We start from the raw sequence: 16339 nt of genomic DNA on the forward strand, positions 1-16339 counted from the left end.
TGAGAAGGGACCTGACCTGTGGCATGGATCCTGGCAAGAGGAAATGGCAACTCACCGGGGTCCGACGGCACGTCTGGGGGGGCGCCCTCCAGGTCTCTGCCCCGTGGCGCCCAAGGAGAAGGGCTGGTGGAGTCTCCGCTGCTGGGGGGCGCTGGGGACGAGGAGGAGGAGGAGGCCGAGTTCGAGGAGAGGCAGCTGTCACGCTCGCCCCCCCGCGGGGGACACTCCGCAGCCGACCAGCCCCGCCGACCCCCGGGGGCCGCAGCCTCCAGGAAGGGGTCGCTGAAGGGGGACTCGTGCCGGCCTGGGGGGTGGCCAGGGGACGCCGGGGCGGGGGGCCAGGCCGAGACGGAGTGGGCCCACTCGGGGAGCTCCTGGGAGCCCGGCTGGGGGAGCCAGGGGTCCGGGGTGTCGTCGGCCGGCTGGCAGCAGCGGGGTCCGTCCTTGGGGGGGCGCTTTCCGGGGGGGCTCTGTGGGGTGCCAGGCCGGGGGCTCCAGAGGCGGGCATCCGGGGATGGGCCGGTGGCCAGGTGAGACGGGGAGTCCAGGCCGGAGTCTTCCACGTTCTCGGGGGACGAGGAGGAGAAGGGGGAGGGGCTGGAGGCCAACAGGTAAGAGCGGGGGGCTGGGGGGGGGAGAGAAGAACAATAAATAGACATTGATATCCATATAGACAGATAACAATATAGGTATCAATAATAATAGAGATGTCAATATCAAAATCAATAGGCATTGATATTTACATATCTATAGATCTATATTGATAAATAAATATAGATAGATATAGGTAGACATAGATAGATGTATCGATATATCAATATCAATATCAGTATAGATCTAGCTATCTATTTCTCGCTATAGATCCACATCACACCTTTAAAGACATGGCTTTCTGCTCCCCCTTCCAAACCACAGTTCTACACTTTGGCCACATTTAAAGCCCTGTGATTCCACTTTCAACAGAATCCTGGGAGCTGTAGTATGTTCATGGCACCGTGAGTTGCTGGGGAAAACCTCTTCCCGCTCACGGAGCTGCAATTCCCCAAGTTCTCTGGGAAGAGAGGCTGGCCGTTAAACGTCCCTTTGATGCGAACTATGAGGACTAGAATCTTACGCTATTTGTAGACAAAGGCATTGTTTGCAGAAGGTCCCAGATTCATTCATCCAGGACAGTTTGGGAAAGAGAAATGGCTTCTCCAAAGAATCCTGGGAGTTATAGTTTGCTAAGGGTGCTGAGAGTTGCTAGGAGCTCCCCCCCCCCCGCAGTACCCTCTCCCAGAGTGACAATCCCCATTAAAAAGTCAATTCCTTTTCTCAGGGAACTCTGAGAACTGTAGCTCTGGGAGAGGGTCAGGGGGTCTCCTTCACAAACTACAGTCCCCAGGATCCTTTGGGGGACGCTACAGCTGTTCAAAGAGGCACCACGGTGCTTTCATAGCATGGCATGAATGTGGCCTGAGTGACATGCAAGTCAAGCCCACTGGGCTTCTCGGGAACCGTAGTTTGATAAGGGCGCTGGGAGATGTAGCTCTGCAAGGGTTAAACCGCGGCTGCCAGGATCCTTCAGGGGAGGAAGCCAGTTCTTTCAAGTGGCGGTGCAGCGGTGCAGATGTGGCCTCAGAGAGGACCTGGGGGAATCGGAAGGGACCCTCGGGGTCAGCTAGCCCACCCCCTGCAATGCAGGGATGCTGGGGACCTTCTTCACCTGAAAACTCCTCGTTTTCGAAGGCCGACTCCAGCGGGGGGCCAAAGAGGGCGCTGGCAGGGAGAACGTCGGGCTCAGGTTTGCTGTCACAGCTGCGGAAGAAGAAAACGCTGGACTTGAGAAACTGTGATCTGAACAAGGGCAACAAAATTGGTGGAACTGGCCATCTTTCAGTGTGCCAGCACCAAGCCTGTGGAACTCCCTGTCTCTTGACACCAGCCAGGCACCTTCACTCTATTCTATTTGGCGCCTGCTGAAGACGCTCACATTTAGACAAGCTTAGAAAGTTTGAGTAGTAGATAGGTAGCCGTGTTGGTCTGCCATAGTCAAAAGTCAAAATAAAAAAATTCCTTCCAGTAGCACCTTAAAGACCAACTAAGTTAGTTCTTGGTATGAGCTTTCGTGTGCATGCACACTTCTTCAGGTATCTGAAGAAGTGTGCATGCAGACGAAAGCTCATACCAAGAACTAACTTAGTTGGTCTTTAAGGTGCTACTGGAAGGAATTTTCTTATTTAGAAAGTTTGAGTTTGTAGTTTTGGTCCATTCTGTTGTGCCTTTTCCCTTTCTGTATGCCTCTGGTTACGGCTGCAAATTTTTCAGCAGTGGTCTTGTTGTTTTCTCTCTTTTGCAAACTGCTTTCTGTAATCGAGCAATAATAATAATACATGCTTTTAAGTGACTTTATGTCACGAACCACCCTAAGGTCTATGGGTATAGGGCGGTTTACAAATTTAATTAATTAATTAGTCACTTTAATTCTTTTTTTGTACCTCCTACATCTGAACGGGGTACAAAAATATTTGTGGGTTTGTTTGTGTTTTTGGTGTGTGGAAGCTGCCCAGAGTGGCTGGGACAACTGAGTCAAATGGGCAGCACTGGCCTCAAGTGGAAGGGAGTTCCGCAGATGTTTGCACGCAGACACAGATATCAGAGTGCAGAGTGGAGTCTGCTCTCCGAAGACCCCAGAGTTACCTTGTCATACGGGAGCTGAAGAGAGGTGCCTGCGAGTTGCTAGACTTATCCCCTGTGCAGAATAAATTGGAAATACATATTTAGAGAACCGTAGAATTGGAGGGTTTGGAGGTCCACCCCCTAGTCTCCCCCCCTCCCATCGCCCCCTCCTACCTGGGGCAGGGGCCGTGTCAGAATCCGTCTCGGCCGAGGCAAGTGCTTTCAGGTGCCCTGGAAAAGAATCAAGAAAACCTAAGAATCACCAGCCAGACGCCCCCAAAGGAAACACCCACAAGCAGGATCCGCGTGCGAGAGCAACTCTCCTCTCCTGCAGTTCCCAGAAACTGGGATCCAGAAGCATGGCTGCCCTGACAGCGCAGGCAGAGCCATCCTGGCCGGGAGTCCTCACTGGCCCCCTCCTCTTCCATGCTTTGGCCCAACCCTCTTCTAAAGCCATCCAGTGGCAGGGAGTTCCGCAGCGGCAACCCTCTCTCCCAACCTCACCCAAAGAGTCCGAGACAGAGCACTCACGGGAAGAATGCCTCTTCATTGTGCACTGCGGAAAGAGGGGGAAAGGGGAGAGGTCAGGAAGGTGCTGTGGCCCCCAGCCCATGCTCATAACCATCGAGATCGGGGGCAGGCCACACTGCGCCCCCTACGGCTGCCTTCCTCCCTGGGTGGTTTATTTATTCGTTTCGTAAAATTTACACTGAGAAGGTGGGGAGGTTCAAAGTCACTTGGGGAAAGCAATAAATGGTCAGTCGGGAGAATGTGCAGCCATAAATCAAGATCCAAACAAAGATGTTTTTCCCCCAGGTGTCAAGAAAAAGGGCAGGTTGGCACCTCAGCGACCCTGGAAGAGGCGTTACGCAGCAGATGGGGCTCTGGAGGGCGCCATGTTGCCAAGCCCTGGTCTAGAAGAAAACCTTTGCCCTCCCAGACCCCCTCCCTCAAGCAGGCAGACTTTGTCAACCGGGCGCCCTGCACCCAGTGCTTTAGACCACATCTCCCCATCAGTCCCAGTGAGACACTTGGAGGGCACAGATAACGGCAGCCTAGGCCGCCTGGGAACCATAGTGTCCTGGGAACATAGCACCCAGTATTCTGGCGCAGAAATTAAAGCTAAAATCTGGATTCAAGGGGAGACGGGTGCCAAGGTCTTTCTGCCAGGCCTGACGCTTCCCATCTCTCTCTCACCCCCATGCTGGGGGGCAGGATGAGGTTCCCCACGGAGGCCTTGAGCTGCTCCACGGCCGCGGCGCTGCTGGCGCGCTCCCGGGGCTGCACCGGCTTGATGCGGATGTAGAACTTGTGGGGCTCCTCATCATCGTAATCCGAGTCGCTGGAGGAGCAGAAGCGGGTGGGGTGTTCGCGTGGGGAGACGGAGTCAAGGGGCCAAACGGGTGGCAACAGAATCACAGAAGAGTTGGAAGGGACCCCAAGGGTCATCCAGCCCAACCCGCTGCAATGAAGGAGTCTTTTGGCCAACGTGGGGCCCTGAAGTTTTTTATTAGATTTTCACAACTTTAAGCAATTAATTTCAAATTTCAAATCTGCTATACATGTCTCATAATTTGGCTTCCCACTTTCCCTTACACGCATCTCTTTTACATACTGCATAATATCACACATTTTGCCTAATATAGGGAATCACAGAATTGGTGAGCTGGAAGCCCCCTAGGGCCAATGCAGGAATCTTTCACCCAAGTTGGGACTCGAACGCGTGGCCCTGAAATCAAGAGTCTCAAGCTCTACCCAATGAACCATATTCCTCCATTTCATATATTGCCATGTTCTTCCCACTGCTCAAATTTCAAATCCTGCCTGCAATTTCATTGGGTTATGGTATTATTATTTTTGCAAATAATCAAAAAACGGCTTCCGCTTTTCTGTCAATTTATTGGAGCTCCTGGGTAAATTCATGTCCCCATTGACTCTTCCCCAACAGGAACAGTCTTCCCCATTGGACTCTGGACACCCCACCTCTCCCCCTATTTCTGAGACACCCCTCCCACTCCCCCCCCCCAAATCTCCCCCCTTATGAGGAAGAAGGCCCTGCAGCCACATATGCCAAAGGATATCGTTCTGATTTGTTTCGGGCCGGATGGTGAAGCCTTCCTCGTCCACGTCGGGGGGCTGAGGAGAGAAGAGAAGGAGCAAAAGTTTGGGGTGGGAGCCTCTCTTGGGGCAGCATCTTCGTTGGGGTTCAAATACCCCCCCCCCAAATAATAATAATGGGAGGAGAGACCAAGATGTGAAACCTCATGGATTATTTGCTTGCAAAAGACGCATCATTCTCTGATCCGTAAGACTGGAACCCAGGACCCTCTGACTCCCAGAGCCAGCTGGCTGCTCTTTCTTTATTTTTTTAAAAAAACAATTCTATTGAAGGCTTTCAACATATTGAGCTGAAACCCAAACTCGTTTATTAAAAGGTCATAAAAAGGAATATAAAAATAGAACGAGAAAGAACCATTGTTTAACAACTATTATTATTATTATTATTATTATTATTATTATTATTATTATTCCTAGCCTGCCAATCTAGCTAGGTTTCCTCAATTTGTACCCTAACTGCATTTTTTTATATAAAAAAGGCTCTTTTCAAAATCCTTTTAAATAAACAGCAGTTATTCTTTAAGCACAGTAGCAGTTTTTAGGACCTACCTAGTAAACTGTTTAAACTTATTTTAATAAATGCTGCAATCTGCCCTGGGAATTATGGTGAAATTTGGGTAAGGAACCCAATATATATTTCTCTTTTTATTAAATCAAAATTAATACAGTCTCCACAAAATGACAACAACATAGCATTAAGGTTAGAAATCAAATAATAATTGTCAGTTTTCATTAAATTTCTTACAGAGAGATAAGATAGATAAATTTACTTGCTACTTATTAATCACCTTCCACAGGAGCCCAAAGGTTTAACACCAAAAAACGAAACAGTGAATTTTGTATTTTTAAATGATGGGTAAAGAATCCAAATAAAGGACAGCAATAATAATGATTAATTATAGCAAAATAGCACAGCCCAGTAAGGAATGAGCATTGCACTATTCAATTTATCCTGTGCCAATTTGCAAAATTGTTGATTTTTGTTGTTTTTGAATTTACTGGCAAGCTCTGTATTTTATATATAAAATTAAATTTCAGAAGTGCTGTGCTCTGTATTTCACTATGCTTTGGACACAGCTCATTGCGGGAAAGCAGCATAGAAATGAACTCAGCCAATCCATCAATCAATTCTCAGGAACATTCAGTGGCAGCTTAAAAAGAAAAGAAAAAAGCAGGAAACGGAATGGAGTAGCTATGGGGAGGGACTGGCCGGCTGGCTGGCTCCTGGAATGGCCCTCAGGCTGGGGCATTAGGAGAAGACGGCAACACTTTCCTGTGGGTCCTGTTGGCTAATGATAAATATTACTCACCCCTGACTCGGCATCTGGAGATTCCCTGGGCAAAAGGAGAGAGGGAGAGAGAGAGAGATTGAAGAGCATGTGCAGACTTGGGGAGTGAGATCGGTCTCTGTGGTCGGGGAGAAAGAGGAGCAACTCACACAGAGTCCCGCTCCCGTTCTTTGCGGCTCAGGCCAGGGATGCGGAAGGCTTTGCTGCGGGTTCGCTTGGGTCCTGCAAGAAAAGAGGAAGTCCCTCCTTGATGAAGAGTGCTGTGGAACCCAAAAGCTTGCACACTTAAAAAATCACAATCATAATAAATTGCCGCAAGCTTTCCGAAGTCCTTTGTAAAAGGGTCTCTGGATGTTATCACACGCCAAAAAATCTGGCGGTTCCTCCAGGTGGTCCCACGCACCCCTTTTCCAACCCGGCTGGATCTGGGGTGCTGCCACCCCACGCTCAGACGTACTTGCCTTCCTGCGCAGGAATGATGCTCAGCTCCTCAAAATCCAGCGGTCCTACGGGGAGAGCAAAGAGGGGAATAAAGGGGAGGGCAAAGGCTAAAGGCGTTTGGGTTAAGGCAAGCCAAGCCGGAGAAATGTCCTCATTTCACTTGGTTCCCGGTTGCAGGATCCGGGCGAATGCATCTGCTGCAGATTCCTGAGCTGTGGCACCTACATTGCTGGGGGCTGGACTAGATGACATTTGGGGGACCCTTCCAACTCCGCAATGCTATTTACTCCCAGAAATTCAACCCACCCGGCGGATGCCGCCCGGTCCCTTTGCTCTCGGCGAAGTTCCGCAGGAGGGTCTCCACTCCGATGTTCTCCATGTTCTGCTTGAATTCTTCATGGACCTGCGGTTGGGGAGGGGGGACAAGGCTGAGGCCAGGATGGACCCCCCACGGACCCACCCAAGCTCCCGGGGGTCCTCCGGGGGCGCCCAGCCCAGTTGCCCTTGCTGGCCGACCGGCCTCTTGTGGGAGTCAGGTGGGATTACCATGAGGAATTATGAACGTACGGAGCAAGCCATTGTGTCCACAATGAAAGAATTGCGTTGGCTGGGCTTGGGTCATGGGCAACAATTTCTGATCAAATCCCACAAGCCTCTGCACCTCTGCCCATTTTCTGTACTGTCCATTTTCTTTCTCTCTGCCTGACAGGCACGTATCAGTATTCTAAACACAGGCCAGTTGTTCCCCAGGCATCCTGGGCCATAAAGAGAGTAGGTAGATTCTCTGATGTACCTTTCCTTGGTTTTGTTAATCCAAGGGCCAGGAGGAGAGTTCACAAGGAGATGATCAAGATGCCCATCTTTCCTTGCCATCCTTCCTCTCCTGTTTACTGCTAAAAGCATTCCTCCTTGATTCCTATTTTATTTACTCTGAACTACGTATGCATGCTCAAGTAAGAAATAGTTTCTTTGTAGTTAACAGGATTTCTTCTGATCTAACTTTGTTCCCACGTGGGTTTTTCGAAATGCTCAGAGGAAATCTGATTGGTTCTTATGAACACTGTGTAAAAAGTTCTTTTGTGAATAAAACGACCTGGGCCGAGGGGTGGAAAGTTTATTATTGCCACTTCCTCCCAGAGTCTTGCTGGTCAAGCCTCGTGTGTATTCTATTAATCCGAGTCCAATCCTTCCTTGCTTTGGGAACGCAACAGCCTCTCACCTGCCCGATCTGGACGTGGGTGTCTTCCACCGAGTGGACGTAGGAGCCAATCAGGACCTTCATCTGCTCCAGGTGCGATTCCTCCACCTCTTGCAGGCGCTGGGAGGGAGAGGGCAGAGAGGAGGCAAAGCAGCAATGGGGGATTGCGGGGGGGGGGCTAGATGACCCTCAGGGGTCCCTTCCAACTCTACCATTCTATGAGAAAGGCTCAGGAAAGGGCCCCCGAAACCATGCAGGGGACGCAGAGACAAGGAATGTGTGGGGATTTTGCGAGGCCACAGCAGGGCCTGGCCCTGACGCCTTCTGATACCTCAGACATGGAGGGAACCACATAAGAACTGGACCATCTAGTCCAGCCTTCTGTTCTCCCAAGTGCCAGATCCCCAATGCGAAGCCCACAAGCAGGATTCGAAAACAAGAGCATCCAAGTTGGCCATCCCTGCCTCCTGTGGGAGGGAGTTCCACAGTTTAACAGCCCTTCCTTTCACCCTTTCCCAAGTCTTCCAGCACTCAGCTTTGTTGGACGCACACCAGTTTTCACAGTGGACCTACTTACTTGCAAGAGAGGAGGAGCTCTCCGTGCCGGGACTGCCTCCCAGGGAATAGAAATTCACAGAAAGAATTTCTGGTTTTTTCCATAATATGAGAGAATGGGGGACAAGCTTTTTCCCCTCTGTCCACTTCATGCATGATTTCACCAACGTCTGTCTTCCTCGCCTTTTATCTAAACCAAAAAGTCCCTGCGCTTTTGGAGGTGATTTCCTGAACCCTTTCCCAACTCTGCAATATCCTTTTTGAGCCAAGGTGACCAGAACCACACACATGGGCCTCCAATCGCGGCTGCACCCGGGATCCGTGCGACGGCATCAACAGCGCATTTCCAACCCCTTTCCAAAGATCCCCCCCCCCCGCATCCCAAAGCCAGGCCGCCTGCGGCAAGGGGGCTGCTCCCATCCTGCAAGGACTCTGGGTGCAGAGAGAGGAGGAACGACCCGCTGCAAGGATTCGCACCCGGGGAGCCCAGGAGGGGGCCAATCTTGGAGCGGATCGCCAGGGCCCATTTGCACTCCTGAACACACTGGGAGGACCCTGGGGTACCCTCCGCCCTCCACCGTCGCCCACCCAGCTCCCCGTACCACAGCGGAGTCCAGCATCTTCTGCTGAAAGTCATTACGCGCTGCGTTGTACTTCTCCACAGCCCTCCGCAGGGCCTCCACCGCCTTCCGCGACTTCAGCTCGGCCTGCGGAGACCATTATTATTATTATTATTATTATTATTATTATTATTATTAAAAATTGAACATCCCCCCATCCCCAAAATAATAAATAATAATATATATATTTTTATACCCCGCCCTTCCCAGTTCAGAAAACCAGGCTAAAGGTGGCTAACAACAAATTTAAAACACTTAATTGATGCAACAAAAACCAGCATAAAATACAGTATAAAACATGAATAACAATAAATTCAGAATTCAAAAATCAATTTAGGGGGAAAATCCATTCAATAGCATTAGATGATCACCAGGGCTAGCTGGCTAAATTAGTCCTATTTCAGCCAGCGAGGAGACCAGGGTAGAATTAGCTGTGGGATCCCAGAGCAGGGAATCTTCATAAAAGGGGAGGGGAAGAGAAGAGAAATGAAAGATCAGGCTGAATTCAAATTAAAAGCCAGGCGGAATAGCTCTGTCTTACAGGCCCCGCAGAAGGAGGTTAAATCCTGCAGGGCCCTGGTCTCATGGGACAGAGCATTCCACCAGGTCGGAGCCACCACTGAGAAGGCCCTGGCCCTGGGGGAGGATAGTCTGACTTCCTTAGGGCCTGGGACCTCTAAACTATGATTATTCATGGACCTTAAGGTCTTCTGCAGGGCAGGCCAGGAGAGGCCGTCCTGTAAATATGAGGGCCCTAAGCCACAGGGTGGTTCACAGGATAAAATAACAATATAAAAATGCAAAATACACAATCAAAATAAAACCTCCAAAAAACCATTTGCTCAAAAAAATCTGAATTGGCTAGTGGAATGGGGGGGGGGGGAATGCTGCATTCTTTCAGGATTATCTCTGCACTTCTAATTAAATAGCTGAGATTCCTGCACGGCTGGGGGTTGGACTAGATGACCCTTGGGTCCCTTCCAACTGATGACGATGATTCTATGGTTCTAGGACTGTAAGATCCTCAGGCCTGGCAAGCAGTTTCGTGGGAGCACCTTGCTTCTCTTCCCCACCCTGTTGCATAAAAGAATAATCCACATTTGCCCCAGATCAGCAGTTCCCAAACTCCCCTTTCCCACCTGTGGACCCCATGGAAATGCTGTTGCAGTTGGAATGGTCTGTGCTGTGCAATTGTTAACTGTATTTTGGGGTGTTTTCTATATGGGATTGTGGGACGTGGGTGGCGCTGTGGGTTAAACCACAGAGCCTAGGACTTGCCGATCAGAAGGTTGGAGGTTCGAATCCCCGCGACGGGGTGAGCTCCCGTTGCTCGGTCCCTGCTCCTGCCCACCTAGCAGTTCGAAAGCACCTCAAAGTGCAAGTAGATAAATAGGTACCACTCCGGTGGGAAGGTAAATGGTGTTTCCGTGCGCTGCTCTGGTTCGCCAGAAGCGGCTTAGTCATGCTGGCCACATGACCCGGAAGCTGTACGCAGGCTCCCTTGGTCAGTAAAGCGAGATGAGCGCCGCAACCCCAGAGTCGGCCACGACTGGACCTAATGGTCAGGGGTACCTTTACCTTCACCTATATGGGATTGTGGCCACGGCAGCTTCTAGGAGCCGCAGGTGGAAGCTGAGCACGGGGGGGGGGGGGACACCCAAGCTGGGCCAACCACCCCAGGAGGAGCAGGACTTGGCCCCCACCAGAGGTACCCCCCTCCCCTAAAAGCACAGATAGATAATTAGTAGAATAGTTCAAGAGATGATTAAGAAAAAGAGATGATAGTTAATCAGTAAAGTAGATAATAGACAGATTAATAAGATCAATGATAATTAGTAAAAAAGATGATTAATTAGATGAATGATAGATGATTAGTAGAATACATAGGTGATTAATCAGGAAGAGAGATATATGATAGTAAACTAGGTAATTGGATAAACATGATTTATTAGTAAGACAGTCTATAGCTAGACAGGCAGAAAGGCATCGACCAACACAGAGAGAGAGGGATGAAGCAAGGACTCAGCCTCCAGACTGTAAATTGCTTCAACTGATTGTAATATATCACTTAAAGTGTGTATCTGAAGAAGTGTGCATGCACACAAAAGCTTATACCATGAGTAGGCAAACTAAGGTCCAGGGGCCGGATCCGGCCCAATCGCCTTCTCAGCCCGGCCGGCGGACAGTCCGGGAATCAGTGTGTTTTTACATGAGTAGAATGTGTGCTTTTATTTAAAATGCATCTCTGGGTTATTTGTGGGGCATAGGAATTCATTCATTTCCGCCCCCCAAAAAATAGTCTGGCCCCCCACAATGTCTGAGGGACAGTGAACCGGCCCCCTGCTGAAAAAGTTTGCTGACCCCTGGTTATACCCAGAACAAACGTAGTTGGTCTCTAAAGTGCTACTGGACAACTTTTGTTATTTTTTTATTTATTTCAACTGCGTCAGACCAGCACTGCTACCTGCCTGATTTCAACATGGTATTTTAACACTGCAACCTGCCCTGGGAACTGAGCGCAAGGAAGGAATGCCATATTTCCCCCCCTTCTCCACACCCACACGGATCCCCTTTCGCAAGATCACTCAAATGTCTCTGCTTCAGCCACCCAGAGAGCTGAGCCGAACATCCCTCACCTCTGACGACGACCTGGGTGTGCAGGCCCCCTCCCCTATTCACACACATTCTCCCCGCCCCCCCCACTTGTTGCCCCCCAGGGTCACCTTCTCGATCTCCTTCTGGCTGCCCCCTTCTCTCCGCAAGCGATCCAGCTCTTGGCAGCGGCTGCTGTAAGTCTCCTTGGCTTTGGGGAGGTGCTGAGCAGCTCCTTGCAGGATCTGGACCGCTTCCAGGGTCCCGGCCACCTCGTCCTTGGACTGGCGATGGGACGGCCAGGGTGGGGTGGGGGTACACAGAGAATACTTTGGTGGGTTTGCAGGGGTGGGGTGGGGGTCAGTATTGCACTGAACTGGTCAGGCAGGTTTATCCGAGAGACGTTAGCCGGCCCCCACATCCCCCCAACGTGGCCCCCGCTACCTTCTTGTGTGCCCTCAGCTGCTCGTCCCCATAGCGCCCGATCTCCTTGATCAAATCCTGCAGCTTCTTCACCAGCTCCGCGTGGCACAGCGCCAGCTTGTCTGACGAGATGCGGAAGACCTCCCAGAGGGGGGCAAAAGTCCTGGGGGGGGGTTGGGGGGCACAGGGGAGAGAAAGGAGCCCAACCGGACATGTTAATCCACATCTGCTTCCCTTGCCTTGAGAAGAAACCGCCCTGCAGTTCACTGGCCCCCTGGTCACAATTTCTAGCCGTTTCTGCCCCTTGCATATTTCGTATTGCTCTGTTCCCCCGGCTCCAGGAATGGAAAACATTCTGTGAGGAGCTATAAAATACTGCAAATCAATAATAATAATAATAATAATATGTTTTACTGTTTTTATATTTTGTTGGAAGCTGCCCAGAATGGCTGGGGCAATTAATTAATTAAAGTCATACGCTGCGCTGCTCATCTGACTGGGCTGCCTCAGCCACTCTGGGCAGCTCCCAACAAAATATTAAAAACACAGTAAAAATTAGATTTATGTACTGCTCTTCATCCTCAGATCTCAGGGGCGGTTCACAGAATAAAATACAGAAACAAGAAAATAATTAGAAGCAAAACAGCAAAACAATACCCCCTCCCCTGGTCAGATGGGCGGGGTACAAGTAATAAAACTGTTGTTGTTATGAGTGCTTTTTTGGGGGGGGTGCTGGTACTCATCCCTGGGGGTCCCTCCCGATTCTGCGATTCTGTTCTCTAGGGCTCACCCCAGCTGAGTGCTGTTTCCAGCCATCTTGGACATCTTGGCCATAGACTTGGCATAGGTCTCCTCTACAGCCGCCCTGCGGAGAAGAAAGGAGCAGAAGAGGGAAGAGGAAGAGGAGGAGGAGGAATAAGGAGGGTTCCAGAGCGGGATCTCGAAGAGCCCAAACATGTCAAAGGCCTGGAAACGATGCCTTATGAGGAAGGGCTAAGGGAGCTGGGCATGTTTAGCCTGGAGAAGAGGAGGTTAAGGGGTGATATGATAGCCATGTTCAAAGATATAAAAGGATGTCACATAGAGGAGGGAGAAAGGTTGTTTTCTGCTGCTCCAGAGAAGCGGACACGGAGCAATGGATCCAAACTACAAGAAAGAAGATTCCACCTAAACATTAGGAAGAACTTCCTGACAGTAAGAGCTGTTCGACAGTGGAATTTGCTGCCAAGGAGTGTGGTGGAGTCTCCTACTTTGGAGGTCTTTAAGCAGAGGCTTGACAACCACATGTCAGGAATGCTCTGATGGTGTTTCCTGCTTGGCAGGGGGTTGGACTCGATGGCCCTTGTGGTCTCTTCCAAATCTAGGATTCTAGGATTCTATGATTCTATGATGTCTGAAAAGCCCTCGTGGATCACAAGGAACCCTCTTTTAAAGCCACCTACGTTGGCTCCTGTGGCAGGGAGTTCCACAGTTAATAACTGCATGCTGCATGAATTATCTGCCCTGAATATTCCAACATTCGTGGGGCATCTGCCAGTTTAGGCTTTTTCTACAGAGGGAGAAATCCTTTCCTCTCTCCACTTTCTCCATGCAATGCAGGGCTCTGATCAACTCTCGCAACCTAGGAACGGAACACTTCCAGGTTTTCTATGGACAAATTTAGTGATCTTTGGAAAGTATTTATTGAAACATATAGAATCCTAGAGTTGGAAGAGACCACAAAGGCCATCGAGTCCAACCCCCTGCCAAGCAGGAAACACCATCAGAGCACTCCTGACATATGGTTGCCAAGCCTCTGCTTATATACAAGGAATACAATAAGTCTATCTATCTATCTTTGTATTATATATTTTAGTAATCCCATTTCTATTTTAATAACATTTCACTATTGCTGATATATTGTGTTTTCTTTCTTTCTTTTTTCTTCTTTATACTAATCTGTAAAAAATCTCTCTCTCTCTCCCATTCTACCTCTTCCTTGCTTTTTCTCTGAACCAAAAGTCACTCCTGGAAGAATTGCTCCAACCATCCCTTGACCATTTATGGCTATTTTCATCTTGACCGCCTCCCAAAAAAGGAACAGGATCGAGTTCTTATAATTTCGCTCCTCCGAGAAAACAGAGAATGGGCGGGATTACCTGACATAGCACTGGAGAGCAAAAAATGAAGGGCCTGGTGGGGTTTTTTGGCATGTAATTGAAGGAAGATGCTTGATGCTGCTTAAAAGGAGAGAGAAACACAGGCCAGGCCGGATTCTGCACTTAGAAGCTACACACTTATAAACATACCTGGCCACTGATTTGGATGATTCACCTGTCCAGCTGGGACCTGGGATCAAGAGAAGTGCAGCTCTGCCCCCCAGTGGTCACTGGAGGAGATGCAAAGCCGTTTCCTTCCCTCTTGCAAACCCCATCCATGCCGCATTAGGAACAGAGGCTTCCCAAACACAGATTGGGGTGCTGGTCCGTTAAAAAAAGAGCAACACCTGAGATTTTCCTTGCTTTGCAATATTTCTCCCCCTTAAAAGAAATCGCATGGATATGAACAAGCACCTGGCATGAATTTTGCAAAGGTTTCTTTGCTTCTGTTGAATCAACCCAAGGAAACTTATAAATCCGCAACTAGGCTTGATAAATCCAAGAACACTAATATTCTTTTCTTGGGCTTATTTTAACCCCTGTGCAACTGGGGCAGCTCAGCATGACTACTCTAAATCTTAGGGTCATGGGTTCGAGCCCCACATTGGGCAAAAAACCCCTGCATTTCGGGGGGTTGGACTAGATGACCCTCGTGGTCCCTTCCAACTCTACAATTCTAGGATTCCATGATTTGCTTGCTCTGTGCTGGATCCAAAGCTTCAACAAACAGAGAAGCGAGATCTGCTGGGGTGCTGATTCTGGGAGCGTTAATCTGTCCCAGGTGCTTTAGTTGAGATTCCTGCGTTGCAGAGGGTTGGACTAGATGACCCTCAGGGGAACCTTCCAACACTACGATTTTATGAGCCCCTCTATCCTGTGCTCAGGCTCTTATCTAGGTGCCCATTCTACAATTCTGTTCTTCACATTTTATTTCCCAGCTGTTATAACATCTGTTTTGTATACATCACAAAATGAAATTATTTCATTATTATTTATTCAACTTATATACTGCCCTTTATCAAAAGATCCCAGGGCACTGTGCCTCCTTGCAAGGAGGGTGGGGATCTCTGTTGCAGCAGAAAAATAAAGATCTGCCTTGCTTTGACTGGATCCCTGCCTCCACCCACTCTTCTCCAGCCAATAACAGACTTAGGGATTTTGGCTGCAAAATCCAATCACAACATAAAAAATCTTATGAAATGAAACATCTTTGCCAAAAGGAAACATAAACCTCAGGCAAGCTATGGGTGAGTTATGGAGAAGAGGTCTTGCAAAGAGATCTCCTTCAGGCCGGCAGCTCAGCTCTTGCAAAGTTTACCCCCAATTGGCAGTGTCAGGGAGATTTGCAAACCAGGGCTCTGTGAGCAAACTGGCAGTAGGAAATTGGTGCTTTGATAAGTGGGTGACGGTTTGCAGACTTGGGGGGATGCAAGGAGGAACTGGACGGAGCTCTGCCCCCCCCCAGCTGTCAGTACCTCTCCCGCACGAAGTCCGCCAGCTCCTTTGCCGAGATCTGCCCATGCTTCATGTTGTGATAGAGGACGTCAAAGCCATGGTTCTTCTCGCCCTGCGGTGAAAAGCAAGAAGGCAAATGAGGCGTGGCTCCAGAATAACGGGGGCTGCCCCGCCAGGAACCAACATTTCAGGAACCCAAAATACGACTTTGGAGCTGTCTCCCCCCCCCCCCAATGGCAACTGTAACCTTGGTTGGAGGAGTTTATATATCTGAGTTTCTCACGCTGAAACCAGGCGGATTATAACTGTGGCTTTTAAAACTATGCATTGCAGACTTCCGGTCGGCGCCATCGGTTAATGGCGGATTTCCCTCCTAGCTCCAGAGGGAGTCTGCTTTGCGAGTTCGGGTCCTGTCACTACGGCGAAGCGGGGACCCTAAAAAATTACAGGCGCTGAAGCCTGTAAGCAAGGAGACTCGGCGGGCACCATTGCGCCCCCCCGAAATCGCAAGGGAGCCTTTTTAAAGGCTCCGGAACGGCAGCGGGGGTGAAAGCGCGGTGCTGAGAGTCGTCACCCAGCTCATGAAGCGAAGCCGTGTCGCCATAGCCGGAGAGCGCCGATTCCTTCCTGACAATTTGGATTACAAACTAAAACCCGTGAGTAGGACTGAAAAATCAATTTGGAATTTACAATTATTTTAAAGAAATTTGGCTGGAAACGGGATCGGTTTAAAGCAAGGAAGTCTGCCTTTCCCGGACTGCAAAAATACACAGCAAAGAAAGTTAAAAGCTGCAACCATAGAAAGACTTTAGGAACTAAGCGAACCGGACATCTGTCTAAAAAAACCCCTTT

The 16339-nt window shown here is 49.6% G+C and overlaps 1 protein-coding gene across 5 annotated transcripts in view; it reads right to left on the minus strand.

Moving 5' to 3' along the window:
- Positions 1–16339, minus strand: part of FCHO1 (FCH and mu domain containing endocytic adaptor 1) — a 53063-nt gene that overhangs the window by 17297 nt on the left and 19427 nt on the right. For all 5 annotated transcript variants that reach the window (XM_081177646.1, XM_081177642.1, XM_081177643.1 and 2 more), the window contains 17 exons: positions 15508–15599; positions 12685–12759; positions 11916–12057; positions 11603–11755; positions 8862–8966; positions 7726–7824; positions 6813–6909; positions 6527–6571; positions 6215–6287; positions 6087–6111; positions 4740–4794; positions 3856–4031; positions 3190–3214; positions 2833–2889; positions 2680–2731; positions 1706–1797; positions 56–625 (listed from right to left, as the gene is read on the minus strand). In XM_081177646.1, coding sequence (XP_081033772.1) covers positions 56–625; positions 1706–1797; positions 2680–2731; positions 2833–2889; positions 3190–3214; positions 3856–4031; positions 4740–4794; positions 6087–6111; positions 6215–6287; positions 6527–6571; positions 6813–6909; positions 7726–7824; positions 8862–8966; positions 11603–11755; positions 11916–12057; positions 12685–12759; positions 15508–15599 — 1933 coding nt within the window. The remainder of the gene's footprint in view (positions 1–55; positions 626–1705; positions 1798–2679; positions 2732–2832; positions 2890–3189; positions 3215–3855; positions 4032–4739; positions 4795–6086; positions 6112–6214; positions 6288–6526; positions 6572–6812; positions 6910–7725; positions 7825–8861; positions 8967–11602; positions 11756–11915; positions 12058–12684; positions 12760–15507; positions 15600–16339) is intronic.

The sequence above is a fragment of the Podarcis bocagei genome (genome assembly GCF_964188305.1).
Source record: "Podarcis bocagei genome assembly, chromosome: 18".
Classification (NCBI taxonomy): Eukaryota; Metazoa; Chordata; class Lepidosauria; order Squamata; family Lacertidae; genus Podarcis; species Podarcis bocagei.